General features: G+C 43.8%; 1 protein-coding gene across 1 annotated transcript in view; it reads left to right on the top strand.

Moving 5' to 3' along the window:
* Positions 1–15440, top strand: part of LOC143019090 (uncharacterized) — a 20309-nt gene extending 4869 nt beyond the window's left edge. The window contains exons 6-8 of the mRNA XM_076174789.1: positions 2846–2980; positions 4305–4477; positions 4794–15440. Of these exons, the coding sequence (XP_076030904.1) occupies positions 2846–2980; positions 4305–4477; positions 4794–13986 (9501 nt within the window). The 3' untranslated portion in view covers positions 13987–15440. The remainder of the gene's footprint in view (positions 1–2845; positions 2981–4304; positions 4478–4793) is intronic.
* The last annotated feature ends 10024 nt before the right edge of the window (positions 15441–25464 follow it).

A 25464-nucleotide genomic window follows, 5' to 3' on the forward strand; every position in this document is an offset into this window, starting at 1 on the left:
ATATACATATATATATACATATATATATATATGCATATATATATATATACATATATATATATACATATATATAAAATTATCTTATCAAGTAATTGCAATCCTTCTCAATTTTTTGATAGTATTTAGCTAGCCCTTTATACTTTCACTTTTTTCTGTAAGTAATATTTATATTTCAGCAACGACTTTAAGATATTTTATCTCCAAAACAGAACAACCAAACGAAAAAAAAAATGAGCCATCTTCTTCAAAAGATAGCTCCTTTTCCTTTCTTCCCTAGGCCTGTCCACACTGACTAGTTAATATGTAAAGACGTCACTAAAAATAATCTCGTCATATCCTGATTAAGGATTCCACCGTATAATCTAACCCATGACATTTTATTTTTCTAATCTTTACTCTAAAAAAATATATATAAAAAATACCCCTTCGGACGAGGCAAAGATCACGTGACCTCAAACTGCCTTTAGTGACCTCTGGAGTGTGTGAGAGAGACCTCTTCCAAAAGGTAGTGTGCCTCTTCTTCTTGTCGCTATTGAGGGCGACACCTCAGGTGGACGCGACAGGTAAGCTTCTGACAATCCAAGAAAGTTTTCCAGTTAACTTCGGTGGATGTGTGTTTGTCCTCCTTCCTCCTTCCTCTTCTTCTTCTTCTTCTTCTTCTTTTTCCTGTTTTTTCTTTTTTTTTTACTTCTTGTCTTCTTCCTGTTTTCTTCTTTTTACTTCTCGTAGTCTTCTTCTTCTTCCTATTTTCTTCTTTAAACTTCTCGTCTTCTTCTTCTTCTTCTTCTTCTTTATCTTCTTCTTCTTCTTCTTCTCCTCCTTTTTCTCTTTCTTTATACTCTACCTCTTATTCTTCTTCTTCTTCTTCGTCTTCTCAATTAGTATTATTACTGTTACTTTTTTATTTCTATTCATTCTGTTTCTCATTTTTCTTATTTTTTCATATTTTCTTTTTTCAAATATTTCTTTTCCCTCTCCTATTTCTTCTTTTCTTTTTCTCCATCATCTTGTTCCTTTTCTTCTTTTCTTTTTTTTTCTTCTTCTTCCGCTTCTTCTTCTACTTCCTCTTCTTCTTCCTCTTCCACTTCTTCTGTTATCCACCTTCTTCTTCCTCTTCTTCCACTTCTTCTTCTGTTCTCCACCCTAGTTCGTGCACAGTGTCACTCTACGCCGACATAAGGAGCTCAAGGGTCTACCTGTCATATCTTCACAGTACTGTCTACAATCAATGAGCAATCAATGAGCACAACAGTCAATGTAGATATCATTTGTCGCAAGTATCGTGGAAAATAAAAATGTAAATACAAAATAAAAAAATTAATAAATAAATTAAAATAGATAAATATATTTATAAATAAATATAAATTAAATAAATAAATAAGTAAAAATTCAATTAAGAGACATATAGGTAAATAAATATATAAGTAAATAAATAAATTAATTAATTAATAAATAGATGAATAAATAAATAAGTAAACAAATAAATGAATAAATAAGTAAATAGATGTATAAAAACTAGACTAAACAGATCAATGGAAAAATAAAAATTGACACAGATGGTTCCCCCTTTCTTCATGGAGGATTTTTCATTCAGCTAAATGAAATCGTATATCAACAGCTAGAGTTATTACTCAAGCTGCAATTTATGTATATATACATATATATATATATATATCTATATATATATATATATATATGTATGTATATATATGTAGATATATATAAATATGTATATATATATATATATATATATATATATATATATATACATATATATTCATAAATGTGTGGTTGTGAAGTCCTAGGTCATCTTGCACTGTAATGCGACGCTGATATTCAAAATGACTGTTCTACAAGACACGAGTTAACACTAGGACTGCCAGCTGAATCAAGCAAACTAACACTATTTGACTTATAGATACTCTTTGCATGGCTAACAAAGTAATAACTAGACACAGGTTGCCAATAGTTATAAGAGCATAACAACTCCTTCCAGACAAAAAAAAAAAAAAAAAAAAAAAAAAACTAACATAGTAATACCTGGCGGCCATTTTTAGACGCCAATTTGACTAAGGACGGACGATTTTATTCACCTGAGGGGATACCTTGGGACTGAGAGATTAATCAGCAACACGTGAGACGTCAGAGACAATTGGAGATTGTTTCCTCTCTCAGACCCAAGGTCTCCTTTTAAGTGAATGATATTGTCTGGCGTTAACCAGATTAAATTTTGAAAAATGGTCTCTAGGTAGGTCCATACTTTTTTCCAACAATAGAACTTACACACACACAAGCACACACACACACACACACACACACACACACACACACACACACACACACACACACACACACACACACACACACACACACACACACACACACACACACTCGACTCGGTGGCGCGGTTGGTAGAGCACTGGAGTGCGAAGTACGGTGGTGCTCGCAGTACTTGGTTCGAATCCTGCCCAGGGCCAAAATTATTTCGGTATCGCTGCGGGGAGCTGGGTGTGTGTGTGTGTGTGTGTAAGGTCATAGCATTACCCATAGATCGGTCATACGAGCTCTGAGCTCTCTTCCGGGAGGGAAATAGCTGTCGATCACGAGTCCAACACGTGATCCAAAGACCAAGGTGAATACACACACACACACACACACACACACACACACACACACACACACACACACACACACACACACACACACACACACACACACACACACACACACATTCACACACAAACAAACAAGAAATATTTTAGCCTCACCCAGCTTGACCTCGTATACAAAGGATTAAGTCTCGTCCGTTCAAGGTCATCTTCTTCAAGGATCCATCTACTCGCAGGTCAAGTATGCACTACTGAGAGGTCTGGCCGGAGCTGCGCTTCACGATGTCGACGACGACGACTGGTCCGGTGACGACTGCGACAACGAGACTCCATTCCCGCTCTTGTCGACTATCTGGACGACCTACACTGAGGTAAAGTCGAACATTTGTTTTCTTCTTTATTTTTATTTATTTATTTGTTTTTATTGTTATACTTTTTGCCAGAAGCTTTCCAAAATTGAAGAAGATCGTCTCCTGGTAGTGGATGAAAGAAAAATGATCTACTGGTACTTATAAGTTTATATATAAGAAAATCGTCAAGACAGTATTTAGAATGTCTCAGTCATCAAGAGGGGATTGCTTTATCTAGTAGCACCATATCCTAGATTTCACGTTATTGGGAAATAATTAACATCGATATTTGGAAGTTAGAAATAAAGAAATAAAGAGAACGCTACCAAATGTTGGTATGAGCTCCCTCACGCGTACCTGGATGGAGTACCTTTGACTGTGCTTTGTAAATCACGCGAAATTTTAAGAATCATTCATGGACTTGGTTAAAACATATTACAATAGCAACGAAACCTTATGAATTCCCTCGTGATATGAACTATTCATGTGCTTAGCTAAAACATTATGACTATAGCAACGAAACTTTATGAATACCCTCGTGATATGAGCTATTCGTGGACTTAGCTAAAACATATGACTATAGCAACAAAACCTGATCACATCCTTCATGATATGAACTATTCATGGATTTAGTTAAACCATAGGATTGTGAAAACGAAACCTCGTGAATCTCTTTATGATTCATCTCGATGACCGAATAATTTGTATCATTCTTGCGTCATTCAAGCAAGCCTTATTGGGAAGGGGGATGAGGAATCGAACTGCCTAACAACAAGAAAGTCATCAAGGGCAGTGACCTTTATGCCACCGTTACCCCCTGAAGAGAGAGAGAGAGAGAGAGAGAGAGAGAGAGAGAGAGAGAGAGAGAGAGAGAGACGAGCCTGGTCTATTTTCATTAAAGGCAAAGCGGATGGAGGCCCCAATCAACTCGGATTGAGTGTCTGGGGACCAACGAATTGATTTTCCCTTCTTTTGGTAGACTTCCAACGCATTTGCTTCATCGCGTGTGTTCAGATTCGTAAATGTTTATTTTTGGTCTCTATGTGGATTTGTATCACTATATATAGGCTTCATGTATATACACATACAGGGATCAACCATGTATACACATACACATGAATTATACGTTCATGCACATAAGCTACACACACATACACACACGGACACACACACAGACACACACAGGCACACATACACAGACACACACACACACACACACACACACACACACACACACACACACACACACACACACACACACACACACACACACACACACACACACACACACACATGCATATATATATACATTGTTATTATTCACTTGTTTCTTACCCTGCTTCAGCTCGCCCGCACCCCTCGGCGCGCTGTCCTCAGGAGTCTCGTCGATGACATCGAAGGATCCGAATCGTCCCTCTCGTATAGCTCTGGAAGCGGCCGTCAACTCGCCGACTTCCGCACAACCCCCTTCAGGATCGTCAGGATCGTCGACCGCACTGGGGCCATCGTGGCCATCAGGTAGGTCACCGGTATTCTGTTGCATATGGTTAGATAGAAGCGAGGCTCACTTTATGGTATTAACATTGGTCATTTAGGGTAGAGTTAGCTTTGGAGGATGTAGTGTCCCTTTTTTTTTACGAGTAAAATTATAATATTGATATATTGATTGCAGTGGTTGGTTTAACCCTGTACCTTCTTGCAGTCACCTCATAGCCTAATGATAACCTGTGACGTTAGCCAGAACCACACACACACACACACACACACACACACACACACACACACACACGTCTACACACGTCTGTACATCGCTAACCGACCCGTCTCTTTGCAGAGACAATCGCGACACCCGATTCGAGTGCTCCCGCCAGGGCTTCTACCGTGACCCGAATGACTGTTCCAAGTTCTACCGCTGCGTCAAGTTCGACCAGTGGGTCGACGATTTCACCGTGTTCGAGTACTCGTGCCCCAACGGACTGGTCTTCGACGACCGGTGGGAGGTTTGCGCGTGGCCTTCGGCAGCGCCTCCCTGCGACGGGTCTTCTGAGATCTTCCCCGTTCCGAGAAAGAGGTTCCTCTGCCCAGGGCAAGGCTACTTCACCGACCCTGAGAACTGCAGGTGGTTCTTCGCCTGTAAGGACTACTACGGCAACGGCACTTACACGACCTACGAGTTCCGTTGTCCCTTCGGACTCGCCTACGACGAAACCAACAAGATCTGCAACTGGCCATGGCTGGTTCCTTCCTGCGGAGAGAGCGGCGGGTCTCCGGGAGACTACGATGCTCAGACGCTCGGCCTCAACTTCGCTGTCACCCCCGTCAGCGTGGAAGCAGTTACAGGTGGCTTCGGGGAGAGCAAGGCTCTTTCCCAGACCTACGACGGCAGCAGGGGGAGTCATCAGTGTGTGAACTGCAACTCTGCCGAAGTCAGCATCGAGGGCGAAGGAGTGTACCATGAAGACAGAGGCATCCTCCTGTCGAAGGAGTACAGCGGAGAACGGCTCTCCTCGAGCTTGGTGGGAAGTGCTGAGTTCGGAAGTGACGAAGGAAGTGACGGCCTTGGTGAATTCGGAGGACACTTCGGAGGTCATGGAGGTTTTGGAGGCTTTGGAGGTCAAGGAGGATTTGGAGGTCACGGAGGATTTGGAGGCCAAGGAGGATTCGGAGGTCAAGGAGGCTCTGGAGGTCGAGGAAACACTGGAGGTCGTGGAGGATCTGGAAGTCACGGAGGATTTGGAGGTCAAGGAGGTTCAGGAGGACAAGGTGGATTTGGAGGTCACGGAGGATTTGGAGGTCAAGGAGCTGATGGCCAAGGAGGATCTGGAGGTCATGGAGGTTTTGGAGGTCAAGGAGGATCTGGGAGTGGAGGATCTGGAGGCCAAGTAGGTTTTGGAGGTCAAGGTGGATTTGGAGGTCATGGAGGATTTGGAGGCTCTAGTGGCCATGGAGGATCTGGAAGTGGAGGATCTGGAGGTCACGGAGGATTTGGAGGTCAAGGTGGATTTGGAGGTCATGGAGGATTTGGAGGTAAAGGAACTGATGGCCAAGGAGGATCCGGGGGTCATGGAGGTTTCGGAGGTCAAGGAGGATCTGGAGGCAGAGGCTCTGGAGGTCATGGAGGATTTGGAGGTCAAGGGGGATCTGGAGGTCAAGGAGCTGGTGGCCAAGGAGTATCTGGAGGACATGGAGGTTTCGGAGGTCAAGGAGGATCTGGAGGAAGAGGCTCCGGAGGTCATGGAGGATCTGGAGGTCAAGGAGGATCTGGAGGAAGAGGCTCTGGAGGATCTGGAGGCCAAGGAGCATCTGGAGGACATGGAGGTTTCGGAGGTCAAGGAGGATCTGGAGGAAGAGGCTCCGGAGGTCATGGAGGATCTGGAGGTCAAGGAGGATCTGGAGGAAGAGGCTCTGGAGGTCATGGAGGATCTCAAGGCCAAGGAGCATCTGGAGGACATGGAGGTTTCGGAGGTCAAGGAGGATCTGGAGGAAGAGGCTCCGGAGGTCAAGGAGGATCTGAAGGAAGAGGCTCTGGAGGTCATGGAGGATCTGGAGGCCAAGGAGCATCTGGAGGACATGGAGGTTTCGGAGGTCAAGGAGGATCTGGAGGAAGAGGCTCTGGAGGTCATGGAGGATCTGGAGGTCAAGGAGGATCTGGAGGAAGAGGCTCTGGAGGTTATAGAGGATCTGGAGGTCAAGGAGCATCTGCAGGTCAAGGTGGATTTGGAGGTCAAGGTGGATTTGGAGGTCAAGGAGGATCTGGAGGAAGAGGCTCTGGAAGTCATGGAGGATCTGGAGGTCAAGGTGGATCAGGAGGCAGAGGCTCTGGAGGTTACAGAGGATCTGGAGGTCAAGGAGGATCTGCAGGTCAAGGTGGATTTGGAGGTCAAGGAGGATCTGGAGGAAGAGGCTCTGGAGGTCATGGAGGATCTGGAGCTCAAGGAGGATCTGCAGGTCAAGGTGGATTTGGAGGTCACGGAGGATTTGGAGGTCAAGGAGCTGATGGCCAAGGAGGATCTGGAGGACATGGAGGTTTCGGAGGTCAAGGAGGATCTGGAAGTGGAGGATCTGGAGGCCAAGGTGGATTTGGAGGTCATGGAGGATTTGGAGGTCAAGCAGGATTTGGAGGTCAAGCAGGATCTGGAAGTGGAGGATTTGGAGGTCACGGAGGATTTGGAGGCCAAGGATCTGGTGGCCAAGGAGGATCTGGAGGTCATGGAGGATTTGGAGGCCAAGGAGGATCTGGAAGTGGAGGATCTGGAGGTCACGGAGGATTTGGAGGTCAAACAGGATCTGGAAGTGGAGGATCTGGAGGTCACGGAGGATTTGGAGGCCAAGGATCTGGTGGCCAAGGAGGATCTGGAGGTCACGGAGGATTTGGAGGTCAAGGAGGATTTGGAGGTCATGAAGCTTCTGGAAGCAGCCAAGTGTCAGCAGGTCACGGAGGATTTGGAGGTCAAGGAGGTTTTGGTTCCGGTGGAGGAAGAGGAATCGATGGAAGTGGATCATCCTTCTTTAGAGGCTCAGGTACAGCAGAAGGGTCAGGAAAGAGTAGGCCTGGAGACAAGAGTGGAGAAGGTTACAGCTACCAAGCACCAGAAGATTCTGAAGAAGAAGGATACAGTTATCCTGTACCTACCCAGTCCTTTAACCCCTTCGGACAGACTCCTGCAACAATTGCAACAACCCCTGCTCCTACACCGTTTACTCCATTGCCTCCGCAGAGTGAAGACTCTGAAGAAGAAGGCTACTCCTACCAGTCCCCAACGCCCTCCTTCCCGGCTCCTACGACAGCTTCCCCTTCGTCAGGATATTCCTACAGCCGACCATCCCGACCTCTCCATACTCCCGGTGCTGAGTCTTCAGAGGAGGAAGAATCTAACGTCTATAGACCAGCTCGTCCAACTCCCTCAGCACCTCGACCAGTTCCTGTGACTCAAGGATACTCTTCTCCCTCCCAAGGTTCCTTCCCATCCAGTTCTTCAAGTCACTTTGGGTCAACTGTAACTGAATCCTCGAACGAAGAACCTGCTTATCGTCCAACGGTAACAACGGCTTCACCAGGATCTAGCTACTCCTACCCTGAGCCCACAAAGCCTTTCAGTCCATCTAGTCAAAGACCTCGACCCTCTTATCGCCCTCCTGCAACTACGAAATCTCCATCGACTGGCTACTCTTATCCTCAACCTACCAATCCATTCGAAGCTGAAGAAGCCGAATCCTCTGAAGAGGATTCTGGTAGGCGCCCAGGCCCAACGCATTCCGTCATCAGGCCAGTGCCAGTAACGACTGGGTACTCTTATTCATCTCCTACGACGACGGCTCCTTCAGGATATTCCTATACTCGACCCTCTCGTCCTTTCGGTCCCACAGAATCTGAGACATCCGAAGAAGAACATCGGCGCCCTTCGACTTCATATGCTGCCCCTAGTCCTGTCCCAGTCACCCAAGGCTCTTACCAATCTCCCACAACACAGCCTTCCGTGTCTACTACAGGGTATTCTTATAAGAGACCCACTCGGCCCTTCAACCCTGTCGGACAAGAATCCTCCGAAGAAGATCACATCGGAAGTACTTATAGACCGCCCTCACCTTCTTATGCAGCACCTAGCCCAGCCCCTGTTACACCATCGTACTCACGTCCTTTACCAACACCAGCTCCAGCTCCTTCTACTGGATACTCCTATCCCCAGCCTTCCCGACCTTTCGGCGCCACTACGCCAGAGGTCTCAGACTCCTCAGAAGAAAGCGATGTTTCATACCAATCTCCCTCTACTCCCCGCCCGAGACCTACTTCAGCGCCTACCCAGGGATCTCCCTCTACTCCCCGCCCGAGACCTACTTCAGCGCCTACCCAGGGATCTCCCTCTACTCCCCGCCCGAGACCTACTTCAGCGCCTACCCAGGGATACACCTATACACGACCATCCAGGCCACTAAGACCCAGTGGATCTCATTCTCAACCATCTAAAGAGCCTGCGATCTCTTTCGTGACTCATGGTCAGTCAGGATTGACTAACAGGCCTTCTGCAACCACTGCATCTCCTACAGGATTCACGCACACATCTAGGCCACATTCCGTCTCTACAACGGCTTCACCTGGTTACTCCTACACAGAACCTACGAAACCTTTCAACCCATTCGTGAGTGAATCTTCAGAAGAAGTGGACACATCATACCAGACTCCTGCCTCGCCGCGCCCTACCACGGCCAGACCACCATCAGTAACAACGAGTGGGTTCACGTTCTCAGTTCCCTCAACTACCAGGTCACCTACGACTACTTCAGGATATTCTTACACTCAACCCTCTCGTCCTTTCAGCCCAGTGACTCCTGATGAGTCGGAAGAAAACGAAGACTCTTACCGACCTCCTTCACCTACTCGCGCACCTCCCAGTAGGAGACCTGCGACACCTGCACAGTCCTACACCTCTCCTGTTACTCAGGCACCACACTCATCTACAGGATACACCTATCCTCAGCCTTCTCGTCCATTCAACCCGACAGAAGCTGAGTCGTCTGAGGAAGATGATGGTTCCTATCGTCCTTCGCCCACTGCATCTCCTTCAACCACCCCATCGTCATCTTCTGGATATTCTTACACTCGACCTTCTCGGCCTTTCAACCCGACAAGACCCTCAAGGCCCTCAAGGCCCTCAAGGCCCTCAAGGCCCTCAAGGCCCAGACCCGAAGAATCCGAAGAGGAGGATGAAACCCCTCAGCCTTCCTACAGACCGACCACAAGACCAAGACCTTCTGTAACAACCTCAAGACCTAGGCCTTCTACTTCTGCGCCTACGTCTGGATACTCGTACCAAAGACCATCTAAGCCTTTCAACCCGGCCTCAAGACCTTCAAAGACTACATCCGGGAGCTCCTACCAGGGCACATCAGTGTCTTTCACCCCGACCAAGAGACCCGTCAAGCCGACGACTCCCAAACACGTATCTTCCTTTGACACTTTCTCATCCTTCTTCGATGTGTCATCAGAGACTGATGTTCTGAAGCCCAGGCCTTCACCTTCACCAAGTGGTTCTCCCTCTTTCCGACCTTCGCGACCAATCTCAGGTGCCAGGGAAGAGTCGGAGGAAGATGACAAGAGAGGGCAATCGGGCTATTCTTACAATCCTCCTTCTAAGAGCTTCAATCCCTTCAAACCATCCACCGACAGCGATGAGGAAGATGACGACTTCAGAAGTGGATCGGCACTTTTCGGACAACCTTCTTATCCTCACGGTGGCAAGGCCGTTGGTGGAGGTGCTGCTTCAGGAAATAGATATGCTAGCTCTAGCGGATCTAATAGAAAGGACAGCTTGGGTTCGAGACCAAGCAGTTCTGGATTCAATAGCTTCCGCGGCACTGCAGGATCGAGCACTGCCAAGTCAGAAAATAACTTTTCCAACGCCGTGCTCAGCCACTTTGGTCTTGGCGGGACAACAATTGCTGGAACAGACAGATATGCATCAAGTTCGTCTAGAAGGCCCGGTAGTGGTGCTCATTCTGGTTCAAGAAAAACAAGCGGTTCCGCTGCCGGCATTTCCCACTTTGGTTCTGGAGTTTCCATCACTGGAGGTAGCCACTCAGCCCCCGCTGGTTCACGCGGTTCAGCAACTAAGACCAGTCACTTCAGTTCTGGACACAAGCAATCTGGTTCTGCTGGTTCTGGTGCCGGAAGCAAACAGTATGGTCAAGGTGGATCTACTCCCAGTCATTTTGGTGGTTCTAGTTCCGGTAGCAGCCACTTCAGCTCCCACGGTTCTAGCTCAGTTTCATCTGGTTCTAACAGATTCAGTGGATCAGGCTCAGCATCCGGACGTCCAAGTTCTGCAGGTGCCTCAGTTAGTTCCGGTAGTCGAACCAAGTCCTCTGGATCTCGTGGTTCAAGTACTGGAACCAGTCACTTTGGATCTGCCGGTTCCAGTAAGGTCTCTTCCTCTGGCGGTTCTCACGCTGCAACTAATCACTTTGGCCCCATTTCCCCCGGAAGCAGTCACTTTAGCATCGGCGGTTCAAGTTCTGGAACCAAACAATCTGGGTCTGGAAAACCAGGTTCTGGAAATAGGTACTCTACCTCAAGTGGTTCTGGAAGTCAACGTGTTGATTCAGGTGCTCAAAGTTCCGGAAGTAGTCACTTTGGTTCCAGTGGTTCCACTGGTTCAGGCTCCGGAAGTAAGCACTCTGGTTCAAGTGGTTCACATGCCGGAACCGGTCACTTTGGAACAGCCGGCAGCAGTCATTTCAGCGCTGGTGGTTCTGGTTCTGGAAGTACCGGCCACGGTTCCAGTGGTTCACATACTGGAAGCAGCCACTCTGGCAGCAGCGGTTCAACTGGAGGAATCAGCCACTTCACCATCAACACTTCCGGAAGTATCCACTCCGGTTCCGTCGGTTCTGCTGGTTCCAGCTCCGGAAGCGGCTACTCTGGTTCCAGTGGTTCACGAGGAGGTAGCAGTCACGTTAATTCCGTCGATTCCAGTTCTGGAAGTGGCCATTCCGGTTCTAGTGGTTCACGCGCCGGCAGCAGCCACTTCGGTACCGGTTCTAGTACAGGAAGCGCCCACTTCGGTTCTGCCGGTTCTACTTCAGGAAGCGGCTACTCTGGTTCTAGTGGTTCAAGAGCGGGTAGCAGCCACCTTGGTACCGGTTCTAGCACAGGAAGCAGCCACTTTGGTACCGGTTCTAGCACAGGAAGCAGCCACTTTGGTACCGGTTCTAGCACAGGAAGCAGCCACTCTGGTACCGGTTCTAGCACGGGAAGCAGCCACTTTGGTACCGGTTCTAGCACAGGAAGCAGCCACTTTGGTACCGGTTCTAGCACAGGAAGCAGCCACCTTGGTACCGGTTCTAGCACAGGAAGCAGCCACTTTGGTACCGGTTTTAGCACAGGAAGCAGTCACTTCGGTTCCGCCGGTTCTAGCACAGGAAGCAGCCACTTCGGTTCCGCCGGTTCTAGCACAGGAAGCAGCCACTTCGGTTCCGCCGGTTCTAGCACAGGAAGCAGCCACTTCGGTTCCGCCGGTTCCAGCTCCGGTAGTGCCGGTTCCAGAGGTTCCAGCTCCGGTAGTGCCGGTTCCAGAGGTTCCAGCTCAGGAAGTAGTCATTTCACAATCGGTGGTTCCAGCTCTACTAAAGGACATGTTGAGATCGACGGTTCAAGCGACGAGTCCAGCGAGTCAAATGGTCACTTCGGTTCCACTGGTTCCAGTTCCGGAAGTAGCCACTTTGGTCTCAACAGCGGAAGCCGCCAATCTGGTTCCAGCGGTTCCAGCTCTGGAAGCAAGACACACGGTTCCCAAGGATCTTCCCCTGGAAGCAAACACTTCGGCCTCAGTGGTTCCAGTACCGGAAGCAATCACTTCAGTTCCGGCGGTTCAGGACCTGGTACCAGTAGCAGTCACTCTGGTTCAGCTGGTTCTAGCTTTGGCAGTGGTCACTTTAGCTCAGGAGGCGCCAGCACAGGAGGCAGTTACTCGAGATCGAACAGTTCGAAAACTGGCTTTGACGCTTCTAGTGCCTTAGCCAGTCACTTCGGCATCAACAGCGTCAGTGCTGGAAGTAGAGGCACCGGTTCCTCCGGCTCAAAAACTGGTTCAGGCACCGGTTCTTCAGGTTCCAGATTCACAAGTCACTTTGGAGGAAACGCCAAATCTGAAGACGATCACGAAAGCTCAGAAGAGTCTGATGGTACTCGAGGATCCGGAGGCGCTGGAGGTCGAGGTTCCGGATCTTCAGGAGGCTATGGCGCAACTGGAGGTTCTGGAAATCGAGGTGGTTCTCGAGGATCCGGCGGCCATGGTGGAGCTGGTGGATTTGGTGGATCCGGCGGCCGTGGTTCTGGAGGTTCTGGAGGCCATGGTGGAGCTAGTGGATTTGGTGGATCCGGCGGCCGTGGTTCTGGAGGTTCTGGAGGTTATGGTGGAGCTAGTGGACTTGGTGGATCCGGCGGCCGTGGTTCTGGAGGTTCTGGAGGCCATGGTGGATCTAGTGGATTTGGTGGATCCGGCGGCCGTGGTTCTGGAGGTTCCGGAGGCCATGGTGGAGCTAGTGGATTTGGTGGATCTGGCGGCCGTGGTTCTGGAGGTTCTGGAGGGCATGGTGGAGCTAGTGGATCTGGAGGTTCAGGAGGCTATGGTGGAGCTGGAGGTTCTGGAGGATCTGGCGGCCGTGGTTCTGGAGGTTCTGGAGGCCATGGTGGAGCTGGTGGTTCTGGAGGCCGAGGTGGATTTGGAGGACAAGGAGGTCATGGTGGATCTGGAGGATCAGGAGGTCATGGTGGATTTGGAGGTTCGACAGGCGGAGTCGGAGGTTCAGGAGGCCGTGGTTCTGGAGGTTCCGGAGGCTATGGCGGACCTGGAGGTTCCGGAGGCCGAGGTGGATTTGGAGGATCAGGAGGTCATGGAGGTGGAGCAGGAGGACACCCTGGCGCAGGAGGCTCCACCGGCAGTGGACACGGTGGAAGAGTTGGTGGTATTGGTGCCGGAGGTTCCACCGGAACCGGAGCAGGCGGAAGAGTTGGTGGAGTTGGAACCGGAGGCTACAGCGGCAGTGGTGATGGAGGACGAGTTGGTGGCGTTGGAGGAGTTGGAGGAGTCGGTGGAGTCGGTGGAGTCGGTGGGGTTGGTGGAGTTGGACCCGATGGGCCAAACGGTCCTTGGCACGTCGGTTCGGACGGTCCAAGTTCCGGATCTTACGGAGGTCCCGGAAAGAGCATCGGGCCAAGGAAATCCATCAGCGGAGGCTCCTCCCTCTTGGCCAAACTCTCCCGGAAGAGCATCTGGCAGCGCTTCGGTCCTGGAGGCTTCCGGGACTTCGACGACACCCTGGGACCGGAAGTCTGCGAGCGTCCCGGTCTGTTCCGGCACCCGGACACTTGCGACAAGTTCTATGAGTGTTACTGGGACAAGTGGGTTGAGCGCTTCACCCTTCACGTGTTCGATTGTCCAATCACCATCGTGTATGACAATGGTATCACAGCTTGCAATTGGCCTTTCAATGGACCACCTTGCTCTGACGAAAACCATCGCCGCCGTTAGATAATATAATCAATATCACCTCCGATTTCGTTTCGTAGACCCGATATAAATATATATATATAAACACGCACACACGCGCACAGTTTTAACTGACAGTTATGACTAAACAAGTGGCCTGGGATGATGAAACTGGATATGCGAAGAGTCCTCTTTGTTCTGATTCGTCGGCTAGTCCACCTCTTCAGACACAACTGTTAGTTATATCTATACGTGTAAAGCCATACACAACATAATAGAAAGTTGCCAAACCATCATATTAGCAGGAATCCATCAGGTGTGTTAGGAGGATTATAGAGAAACACAACAAACTCCCATTGAAGAAGACAAGATAGGAAACTCTCTAACTCTCTAGAACTCCATTTCGATACTAGACCATACTTAGAAACCAGTAGTGTAGAAGAAAAACTATTTCTTATTTCATATTTATTGAGATGATGGAATCGATTCTGTCAATATCATAAGTACAGCACGAAGAAGTTCCTTGCAAGTCCGTTGTATTCTCACACAATCGCAAATTTCCGTTAAATAACGTTCTTTCTCTTTCATATTTGAAATTTCGAAAAGCCCTTTCCGTTACCTAACATTCTTTTCAATCATTTAAGAGTTTTGGTATTTCCCCCTTCGATTAAGGGTCTGTTATTTACACATACTTTGAAAATTTCGAAAAGGGTTTTTCAAAAATTCTGTGCAGATTGCACTACAGTCTTTGAACTCCAACAGTGCCAAAAGGACATGTTGTGCTTCCTTAACTAGAAATTCTAAACTTCATCTAGAAAAGTTCTAGAGCTAAATCTTCTCACTAATTAGAAATAACAAACACCTAATGGTCAGCTTTCTTTCGAATCAAGAAACCGACTTCAAAAATCATCAAATTCATAGTAACTTAAACTTTATAGAAATATTTATAACCAGAAACTTGTTTAGGTCCTTAGTCAGCTGAAGAAGAAAAGAAAACGTTTAGCTGATGAAAAGAAACGTTTTGTAAATACGTTTACGGTGACCTATTTATATGTATTTATGTATTTATTGATCTCTAAACTGGTTCGACAGAACCTATTAATCTATGCACACTGTTAGCCATCTTACACAGGTGGCTGTTGACCTAGATGGTTCTCAATACGGTGAAGCTGGTGAAGGAAAGGGGAAGGGCAAAGTATAAATATTAATCGTCAAACTTTTTTTTTCTTTCATTCTTTTAGATATAATGATTTTAGGCAGTGCCTCATCAAATTAGCTTACACAGAGCCTCTCAAGCACTCTATGCCCGTATCTTTATTTTTTCTTTTCTCTTTTTCTTTAATTTTTTTCTTTTATTGCTTTTTAGTGATGCAATTTTTTTTTGTACAGACGCCGCCCAAACATGCACACAAGTATATAGTCGAATATCCATAACTATTTTTGTAATATTATAAAAAAAAAAAATGTGTGAACAAAACTGATATTTGTGAATAAATTTGGGAAGGTAAAAATAGTTTTCTTTGTCAGTTCCTTAAAAAATATATCAAGAGCTTACGCAAGGAGACGCTGAACCACACTTGAAACATTCATTAACGTCGTGAATCTTAAGCCCCAGTCACGACCTGTTTCCGACCACCTTCGACCGAAAATCAAGCGATCGGTCGGCGACACAAAACCTATGCAAGGAATTGAAATGGAAAAACTTAATGTGGTTGATAAGATGAAAATCTATGTACTGGGGACTATTCAGTATGTGTTGTAATATATCTATCTATCTATCTATCGATCTATCTATCTTATTACTGACTACCAGCGACTTCCATAGACTACCTACAACTGGCTGGCGACCACCTGGTCGCCGGTGTTCGAAAACAGGTCGCAAGTTTGGTGTGACCGGGTCCTTAGGAACCAATGTTCTCTGTTGTCTCTTATTTGGAGCCTTTTGAGAACAATCCCTCCTTCTAATAATCCCTTTTCTCTTCCTTCCCACAATGAGCTTCTTCTACGCGTCCCTCTCCCCGTTCGATAAATTATGATCTCATCTTCTGGAAGGTATAATCTTACCCTAATGGCAAAACGACACATTGGAAAACGACCCACAGGGGTCGTCTAGTCCATTACTTATTTTCCTTTTTCTTCTTTTTATCACAAAATGAAAGAAAGAAAGGAAATGATAATGATAGTAGTGATAATTACAATAATAAGAAGAAGAATAAAAAAATATATATCTTTTTTTAAGAATCCTATCCTTATGATATATTCTATGGATCATATTATGGTTGACTTCAAACGGTTAAATTGAGAATAATTGTTGGGGTACAAAGAATTTTAGGAAGCTTTGACGTGTTTTGTCATCAGTAAACATCGCGTCTGACCTTTGGGACAAAATCGTACCGAATAAGTGTAGTTGTGGCACAATGGTAACCAATCACAAAGCCAATGCTTTGAGTCCAAATGGAAGAATCAGTTAATTCATTTGTCAAAAATTCACACAATTGTTGGATGGCTCTCATGAATAAATGTCTTGATGAAATTAACACACACACACACACACACACACACACACACACACACACACACACACACACACACACACACACACACACACACACACATGTACTCACCGTACGAGTTGACGTCAGGGAGTGGTTAGGACAAGTGCCAGAACATTCCTTTTGAGCGTCCTGCATAGTGCAATGGTAGCACCATTGCACTATGGTAACCAGTCGCAAATTCACCATTTCGAGTCCCGGTGGTAGAGCTAGTTAATTCATTTGTGAAAAATTCATATACACACACACGCATACATACAAACTGCGTTGCGAATCGTTACTCCAACTCTCGAGGGCGGAGAGTTGGGTGTGCGTGTTGGTATATGGTCACAGCATCACCCGTAGATCGGTCATATATGAGATCTGAACTCTTTTTCAGGAGGGAAATAGCTGTCGATCAAGTGTCCAACACGTGATCCAAGAACAATTGAATACACACACACACACACACACACACACACACACACACACACATACACACACGCATGCAAGGAATTGAAATGGAAAAAATTAATACAAACCGTTCGAGTTGACTTCGGGAGTGGTTAGGACAAGTGCCAGAACATATCTATCTATCTATCTATCTATCATCTATCTACCATTGCACTATGACTACCAGCGACTTCCAAAGACTACCTACAACTGGTTAGAGCTGTGGTTAGAGCTCTGGCCTGCCACTACGGAGGTCCGGGTTCGACTCTCGCCCGGGGCTGAAATAATATCAGTATCGCAGCGCTGAGGGGTGTTACTCCAACTCTCGTGGGCGGGGAGTTGGATGTGTGTGTGTGTGCAAGGTCATAGCATTACCCATAGATCGGACCTACGAGCTCTGAGCTCTCTTCCAGGAGGGAAATAGCTGTCGATCACGAGTCCAACACGTGATCCAAAGACCAAGTGAATACACACACACACACAAACACACACACACACACACACACACACAATAATAATAATAATAATAATAATAATAATAATAATAACAATAATACCAATAATAATAATAATAATAATAATAATAATAATAATAATAATAATGATGATGATGATGATAATAATAGTAATAATAATAATGATAATGATGATGTGTAGCTCTCCTTTTTCTCACAAATCCTACCTCACCAAATATATATATATATATATATATATATATATATATATATATATATATATATATATATATATACATATATATATATATACATACATATATATATACATATATATATATATATATACATATACATATATATATATATATACATATATATATATATATACATATAAATATATACATATATATATATACATATATATATATATATATATATATACATACATATATACATATATATATACATATATATATATATATATATAAAATAAACGAATAAAATAATAATTATAATGATGATGATGATGATAATTAATCAAGTGTTGATGAAGAGGAACCTTTTGGTTTGTCGTTGTTGTTGAGAAAGTTGCCAATAATACTTATATTTCTTCTGCCAAGACTGTTTTTTTCAGATTCCTCGTATTATATAGAAATGTAATAATGATAATAATATAATAATAAATACAAATAATGAAAAGAACACAAGGTTCGAAATTCCAATTACAAAACCCGAGGATAACACAAAAAAGTATGAAAGCTTATTTCCATTGTGGTCCTCAATAAAGTGTTATTCTACACTAAGTTAAACGGACAACATACGTAGGGGTTAAGGCAGTGTTTCTTAACCTGGGTTCGATCGAACCCCAGGGGTTCGGTGAGTCAGTTTCCGGGGTTCGGCGGTTTGGCGTATTTCTGAAATTGTCTCCGAGAGGCAACAGAAAAAAAGTCACTGATTTGCAGTAAATATTCATTATGTTTTTGTTTTATGTGACATTCATGTTTTGTTGGTTTTGTTCTTTGAACACAGAGATTTCGTGTGCAAATGATCCATGGTAAAATTTGTGCACTAATACAGTATACAGTTCCTATGTTTTGAACTTTAAGAAAAAAAAAAAACATTTTATTTTTCCAACTACGAAGGGTTCGATGAATGCATGTATGAAACTTGCGGGGTTCAGTACCTCCAACAAGGTTAAGAACCACTGGGTTAAGAGAACCAGAAACAGTCATGAGTAATACAGATCTTTAACAGTAGGCCATATCCCCCTAAATTCTTGTCATGCTCCTCAGGTTGAGAACCATTTCAGTAGTCAACAGGCAGTGGCGGCGCCAGGGGGGTTGTGGGTTGTGGGGGCTTTAGCCCCCCCAAAAAAAGTGGACAGCCCCCCCATTAGCCCCCCCAACTGAAATGAGCAAATTGAAAATTCAAAACACTCATTGAAATAATTTTATTAAGTGGAATTTTTAATTGCCAGGGCTAAAGATTTGTCAGCTATCAGTGCTAGCCCAACCATTAACCCCCTCCCCTTCTGAAATGAGGATAATATATGTGTATTATCATATTACTATTAGCCCCCCAAAAATTTGCTCAGCCCCCCCTTCTGAAATGAGGATAATATATGTGTATTATCATATTACTATTAGCCCCCCAAAAATTTGCTCAGCCCCCCCTTAGCCTCCCCAACTAAAAATTCCTGGCGCCGCCGCTGTCAACAGGTGAAGTGTGAACACTGTTAAGCGATAGTTAGGAGCGAGAAAGAAAGTGCCAAGGTTCCTAGTTGGTCTTCTATGCTGACGTGGCAGTTCGAACCAGGTTCGAAGAACCACTTACAAACGAATCGCAGGCTCACAGTACAAAAAGCAATACACAAAAAACACTAATACATTTAATACAAATATTGTACTAATATCAATATACCAAAAAATAAAACGATACGAAATACGAGAATAGCGACAACTTGGTTCTTAGTGACTAGATTCGTTATATTATTGAATTTATTTTTTATGCTAATTTCCCTTTGGTTTTGTTTTATCTTTTGTCTTACGTGATCAAACTACTCAAGTAGCTGAATTGATCTCCATGTGTGAGTGCTCATCCCTCAACAAATATTCTCACCCCTAAATGCTCATGTTTCTTTGTTATTGTCTTAACTTCCGTTTTCTTTTTAGTCCCGGCTAGGACCTTCCTCTGGCTTCCTACAACCAGAGCCGTCTATAGCTCTTGTAGCTTCTGTTGAGAAATCACATATTCTATGATTTCTTCATCCCTTGGTCACTGTTCAGATCATAAATGTCCCTCATGATTATGTCAATATTAAACAGCTTCGGTGAAATCACCTAACCCTATTGTACTCCCCTTTCAATATTCTGTCACTCCAACCCCCCGTTCTCTATCCTGACAGTCGCTTTCTGTTTCCAGTTCACATTTCCTATCAACTACGACTTCTCTTAACACATTCTTATGTCATACCCTATCAAATGGTTTAGCATAGTTCACGAAGATAGATGTCCATCTCTTGACCATTTTCCTGGGATAAACTGATATTATTTATTATCTTTTAATATTTGACCTAATTTTTCAATATAATGCATGTAACACATACTATAACGAGTTAAACGACTCAAGAGCCTATTTGTACGATTTTTACTGCAATCTAGGGTCCCCCAGTATTGACTGGTTTATCTTTTTCATCAAAATTCCTTAATATGAATATTTTTGTCTATATCTGTCACCATTTAAACTCAAATTTTCTCAGCGTCTCAGACATCTCCCCTATCCTTTTTCCCTCTCTTTATTTTGATCATGGCTGGTTTTACCTCTTCTGTCATTATGTTAGCGTCGTTGTCGTTGTTAATGTCATCCTTGTATGTTCTTTTGTCTGCAAACAATACCTCTATGTATTCACTCCTTCACTTATTGATTTCATTTATCCTCGATAAATACTGTACCATCTTTCTAAATATTCTTGTGCTTGGTTTCTTATTTTTCTCTGCATCAGTTCTCTTATTTTTTCATACATCATTTATTGATCCACGCGTTGTAGCGGCTCCATCGCTGAACACTTATCCATCCTCCTTCCATTTTCTTTGATATACTTTCCATGTACTTGTCCGCTGAGATCTAAAAATTCTCTTTATCTCTGTTCTTATAAGTTCTTCATTTATTCGTTAGTGGTAGACTCTCATTTTTCATCCATGTTTATTTATTCATTTGTTTGTTTATTTATCTATTTGTACAGCCTCAGTTTCTTTTCCATTTCCTTTTGCACTGTCGTTCTCTACTCCTATACTGTTGTTTCTTCAGCCTCGTCCATAGAAACTTCATATTTATTACTATTCGATATCATGAACTATTCCTTCACAATTCTACCTATCAACGGTTTCAGTTATCTTTTCGTATTTTTTTCTATTATTTTGATATTTTTTTGTTTTTATGACAATTACCACTAGCGGCCACAGGCTTCAGACTATAATTCTTGTTGAGCGATAGTATTTCTAAATGTTCTATTGATTATAATCTAGTCAGTTTGATTTCTGTTATACCTGCCAGACTCTCTAAAGTCTGTAATGTATTAGGATAATGTCTGATCCACGTGTTTATGATTACCAGTGGATTTTCTGCACCCCCATCTCAACCATCTATCATCCTTTTCATTTCTGTGTCATGTCCCTCATAACGATGGTGCATATTCCTAGAACAGACACATTTTAAAGGGTCATCCTTAGCTAAAAAAAAAAAAGAAAAAAAAAAAAACAAACAAACAAAACAAGAAAGAAAAATAAATAAAGATAAAATAAAGATAAAATGTAAATAAAATAAAACAAAATAAAATAGAGTAAAGTAGATTAAATTGAAAAAAAAAAAGCATGGTACAGTCCAACTCATTGTGTCACAGGTCCCCCAAATCACCACACCAATACATCGATGGGACACCCCTCCCCCCTCCCCCCTCCCCATGAGTATATCCATTTTCCGTTGTCGGTTGACAACATTTTCCACTTTAGGTCACTTCATCTCACCGAACCCCACGACATCTAGCTTCATATTCTTCATTTCCCTTTTTCTTTTCTTTTTTTTTTTTTTTTTTCGCAACTTGGTATGGCGTTCAAACCCTCCGCGTAGCAATTCTTACTCTTAGTATTGGTACTGCTATTGATATTGGTATTGGTATTGGTTATGGTATTGGTATTGATATTGTTATTGTTATTGGTATTGGTACTGGTATTGGTATAGTATTGGTATTGTTATTGGTTATGGTATTGGTATTAATATTATCATTATTGGTATTGGTAATATTGGTATTGGTTTTGATATTAGTATCGGTAATGATATTGTTATTGGTTATGGTATTGGTATTATTGGCATTGGTATTGGTACTGGTATTGGTATTAGTATTATTGGTATTGGTATTGATATTAGTATTGGTATTAGTATTGGTATTATTACTGCTATTGGCATTAGTTTTGGTATTGGTACTGGTATTAATATTGGTACTATTATTTCTATTGCTATCGGTGTTGGTATTGTTATCAGTATTAGTATTTGTAATGGTATTGGTATTAGTATTGGTATTGATATTGGTATTGGGAGTAGCATTAGTATTGACATTACCCCATATTCTTGCCATTCTCATTTACGTCTTCATTCTTTGATTCTGGTGTTCCAAGATTCCTTAAATGAATGCGTGGTGGCATTCTTAATTCCCCGTTTTGAACAGGCCCGGGTTCCGGGTGTCTAAGGGACCCGTGAAAATTAAGGACGCAACTTGGGTTTTATATAGTTAAGAGCTGCTACAACTTTCTTCTTCTTCTTTATAAAGTTGTCTACGTAGATTAGTCATTTCCTCTTGTCTTTTCTTTGGCTTCTTCTTCATCAGTAATACCTTTACGATTGATGGAGGTATTGGAAATAATGGGTAATTGTCAGCATCAGTGTCATAGGTTTTTATAGTATGTCATCAATGGTGTCATTTCTGTTTGGTCCAGCTTTATGTAATGTTTTACCACTTGAAGTGGGGGTCATACCACTTCCGTTTTCTGTGTTTATTATTACTCAGAATAAAAGAGAACGAGTAATACATCTGTGACTTTATATCTTATAATGAGAGCAGTGTGATGCATCGTACATATGGCAGCCGATGGAGCGACCGAGAATTTGACTCTTACTGAAGTGATTAACACTTGCTGCCCCGGGGTATGCAAAGGCTCTCGACGTCCCTGGTTCAGTACCAATCCTTGGGTTGCGAGTTCGAATCCCGCACTCCTCCCCAATTCCCAGCATTGATTCTTACCAGTTCAATAGTTCCTATAGGGCATAGGGCGAATGTGACCATTTTTGGCCACAGCTTTCTAGATAACTTTCTTTCTATCATGACAGAATCTAGATGCTTTTATCTGGCCTAAACGTAGTAGTCTAGTACACTAGCATTCTCTAACACCTCAAGCCTAACTTCATTCATAGTTTTCTTCCCAATCTAAGGTCAACTATCCTATCTTTCTAACATGAGGTCGTTGACCCTACAGAGTTCATCCACCCTGGCCAGTGGCTTCATCTAGATTCTTGAAGTTCTTTCGTCTAATGACGTCACATTAGGATCAGAGAGTCTGAAGATGCAGCATCCAGACAACAAAGATACGATGCTAGATTGTCCATGAGGATAGAAGAGCTGGTAAACTACAGTAAAAAAAAAAAAAAAAAAAAAAAAAAATCCTTCTATCCAGAGATGCAAGCTGGAAAATTGTGCTGGCGAAGTGGTTCTACCAGACAGTCTAATTAAGAGAGAAAAAGAAAATAAAACGAAATGAAAAAGAATGCACTAGAATAGAATAAAAATATAAATAAAATGAGATACAATAAAACAAATCAAATTAGAATAAAATAAAAAACCCAGAATAAAACGAAATTGAGAACTGAAAAAGAATATAATGAAATAAGACACAAACAAAATAAAAAACTGTCAACTGCTCTTTCCTCCTTCTCCTCCCTTTTTCTAAACTCTCTCCCAGGTCTTCCATCGCCCCATTTAATCATTCATCCTCCTCTTATTTCCATCTCCTCATCTCTCCCCCCCCCCGCCCCTTTTGCCCCCCTCCCTCCCTTCTCCTTCGTGAGCTGTCTGGTGGAAATTGAAGTAATTAGTTCGGAGATTCGTCTGATGGGGTCCGCCATCAATACGGAAGGCGTCCTCGTGGTGCTTACTCGTCTACCAACTCCTGGATTGGCGGCCTTGCTGGCATTGGCTCATGACTTGGGTTCATCTGAGGTCACGTGTTGGGTATGTGATCGACAGCTATTACCCTCTTTCTTTCACTCTCTCCCTCCCTCCCTCTGACTTTATCTCTCCCTCCCTCCCCCCGTCTCTCTCTTTTTCTTTCTCTCTCTCTCTCTCCCTCCTTCCCTCTCTCTCTCTCTCTCTCTCTTTATCTATCTTTCTTTAACCCCCCCCACACACATATACACACATATGGGCTTGTGCATGCACGACATAATCTGAGTAATGGACTGAGGAGGAGAAAATCAGAAGAGAGGAAGGAGGAAGAAAAGTAGGAAGGCAGGGGAGGATGGGAAGGAAGAAAATAGATTCTGCGAGTCACACTGGGAGAAGTCATGAAATAACGTTTTAAGAAAATTTCCTTCAGTTTCTTTTGAGAATTAAAAATTTGCCAGTAATCACTGCAGATCTGCAAAATGTGCCAAAACTGGGAAAATCTGCGCTCCCCAGAACTCTATTGTAACTTTTGAAAATATTTGGTAAAGTCTGTTTATAACTTTGACAATGTAGCCGCAGCCCTCCCCCCCCCCCAAAAAAAAAAAAAATCTACTGTACCTTTTGTTGACTATCCCGCGACTGTGTGCTACATATCAATGCCAGTTTATTTTCCTTTACTAATCTTATTTTCTTCTTTAAATTATTTTAATTTATTGTATTATTATACTTTATTTTAATTCTTATTTTGTATACGAATGTTCTGGTCCAATTCATGGCAACTCTATGACTGCCACTTCCCTCCCCCCTCTCCCATTTTTAGTACAATTTCTTTATTTTTATGATAAAAGTGGAAAGGGGAAACATGGGTCTTGATCCGATTATTGAGTTTATTCCTGACCGGTTTCGCTTTGCAGTAGCTTCTTCAGAGAAGCTACAGAAGAATCTACTGCAGCTTCTTCAGAGAAGCTACTAAAGAAGCTACTGTAAAACAAAACCTGACCGGTTTCGCTTTACAGTAGCTTATTCAGAGAAGCTACTGTAAAGCGAAACCGGTCAGGAATAAACTCTAATAGTCGGATCAAGATCCGTGTTTCCCCTTTTCATCTTTCTCACAATTGTCCCAATGTCTCAACATTCTTTATTTTTGTATACATTTTTTATCCTGCCGTTACTCGCCTTTCTTTTCTTAATTCCAAGGGAGGAGATAATGAACTTCACCCGAACTACAACCACCAGCAACTCCACCACCACTACCGAAATAACGACAAAGTTTCACAAGAAAACAATGAAAATGGGGTGGAGGATTATACTCGTACAAACATACCATCTGGCAGTGCCTGAAGGCAAATTGTAAAACTCAGTAAATATTACCTAATGACAAACAAGTAAACAATCAAGCAATATTATATTTCAAAACCTCAAGCTTTCAGCTCCTATAGCACGGCCCAAAGACAACTATAATCGCACGACATAGAGACTTTAAGTGAACCACAAAGAAAATGAAGAGCCATTCGCTTCGGGTGACGCCCATTCCTCTAAGTCGGACTTAAACCTCGAGGGTGAAATGTTGCTGGTTTTCCTCCTCTTGCTCGTCCTCTTCTGACTTTTTTTTTTCTTTTTTTTTTACTTCTTTTTTTAACACAATCAGTGTGTCGTGAGAGGGAAGGGGGGTAGGAGCCAAATTGGTATTCGTAATCTTTTCTCTCCTCCTCCCCTCAGTTTTCTTTTATGATACGAAATACTAAATACCCCGTCACACAGCGCGTCAAATGGTGGGGAACTCATCCCCGCGGTCACCGCAACACACTCAATTTGAGGCACGCGGGACACAACGAGCGCCACTGGTGAGTTAGTGGGGCGCGACAGA

This window comes from Oratosquilla oratoria, chromosome 36 (assembly GCF_046742065.1).
Source record: "Oratosquilla oratoria isolate Oo_2021 chromosome 36, ASM4674206v1, whole genome shotgun sequence".
Classification (NCBI taxonomy): Eukaryota; Metazoa; Arthropoda; class Malacostraca; order Stomatopoda; family Squillidae; genus Oratosquilla; species Oratosquilla oratoria.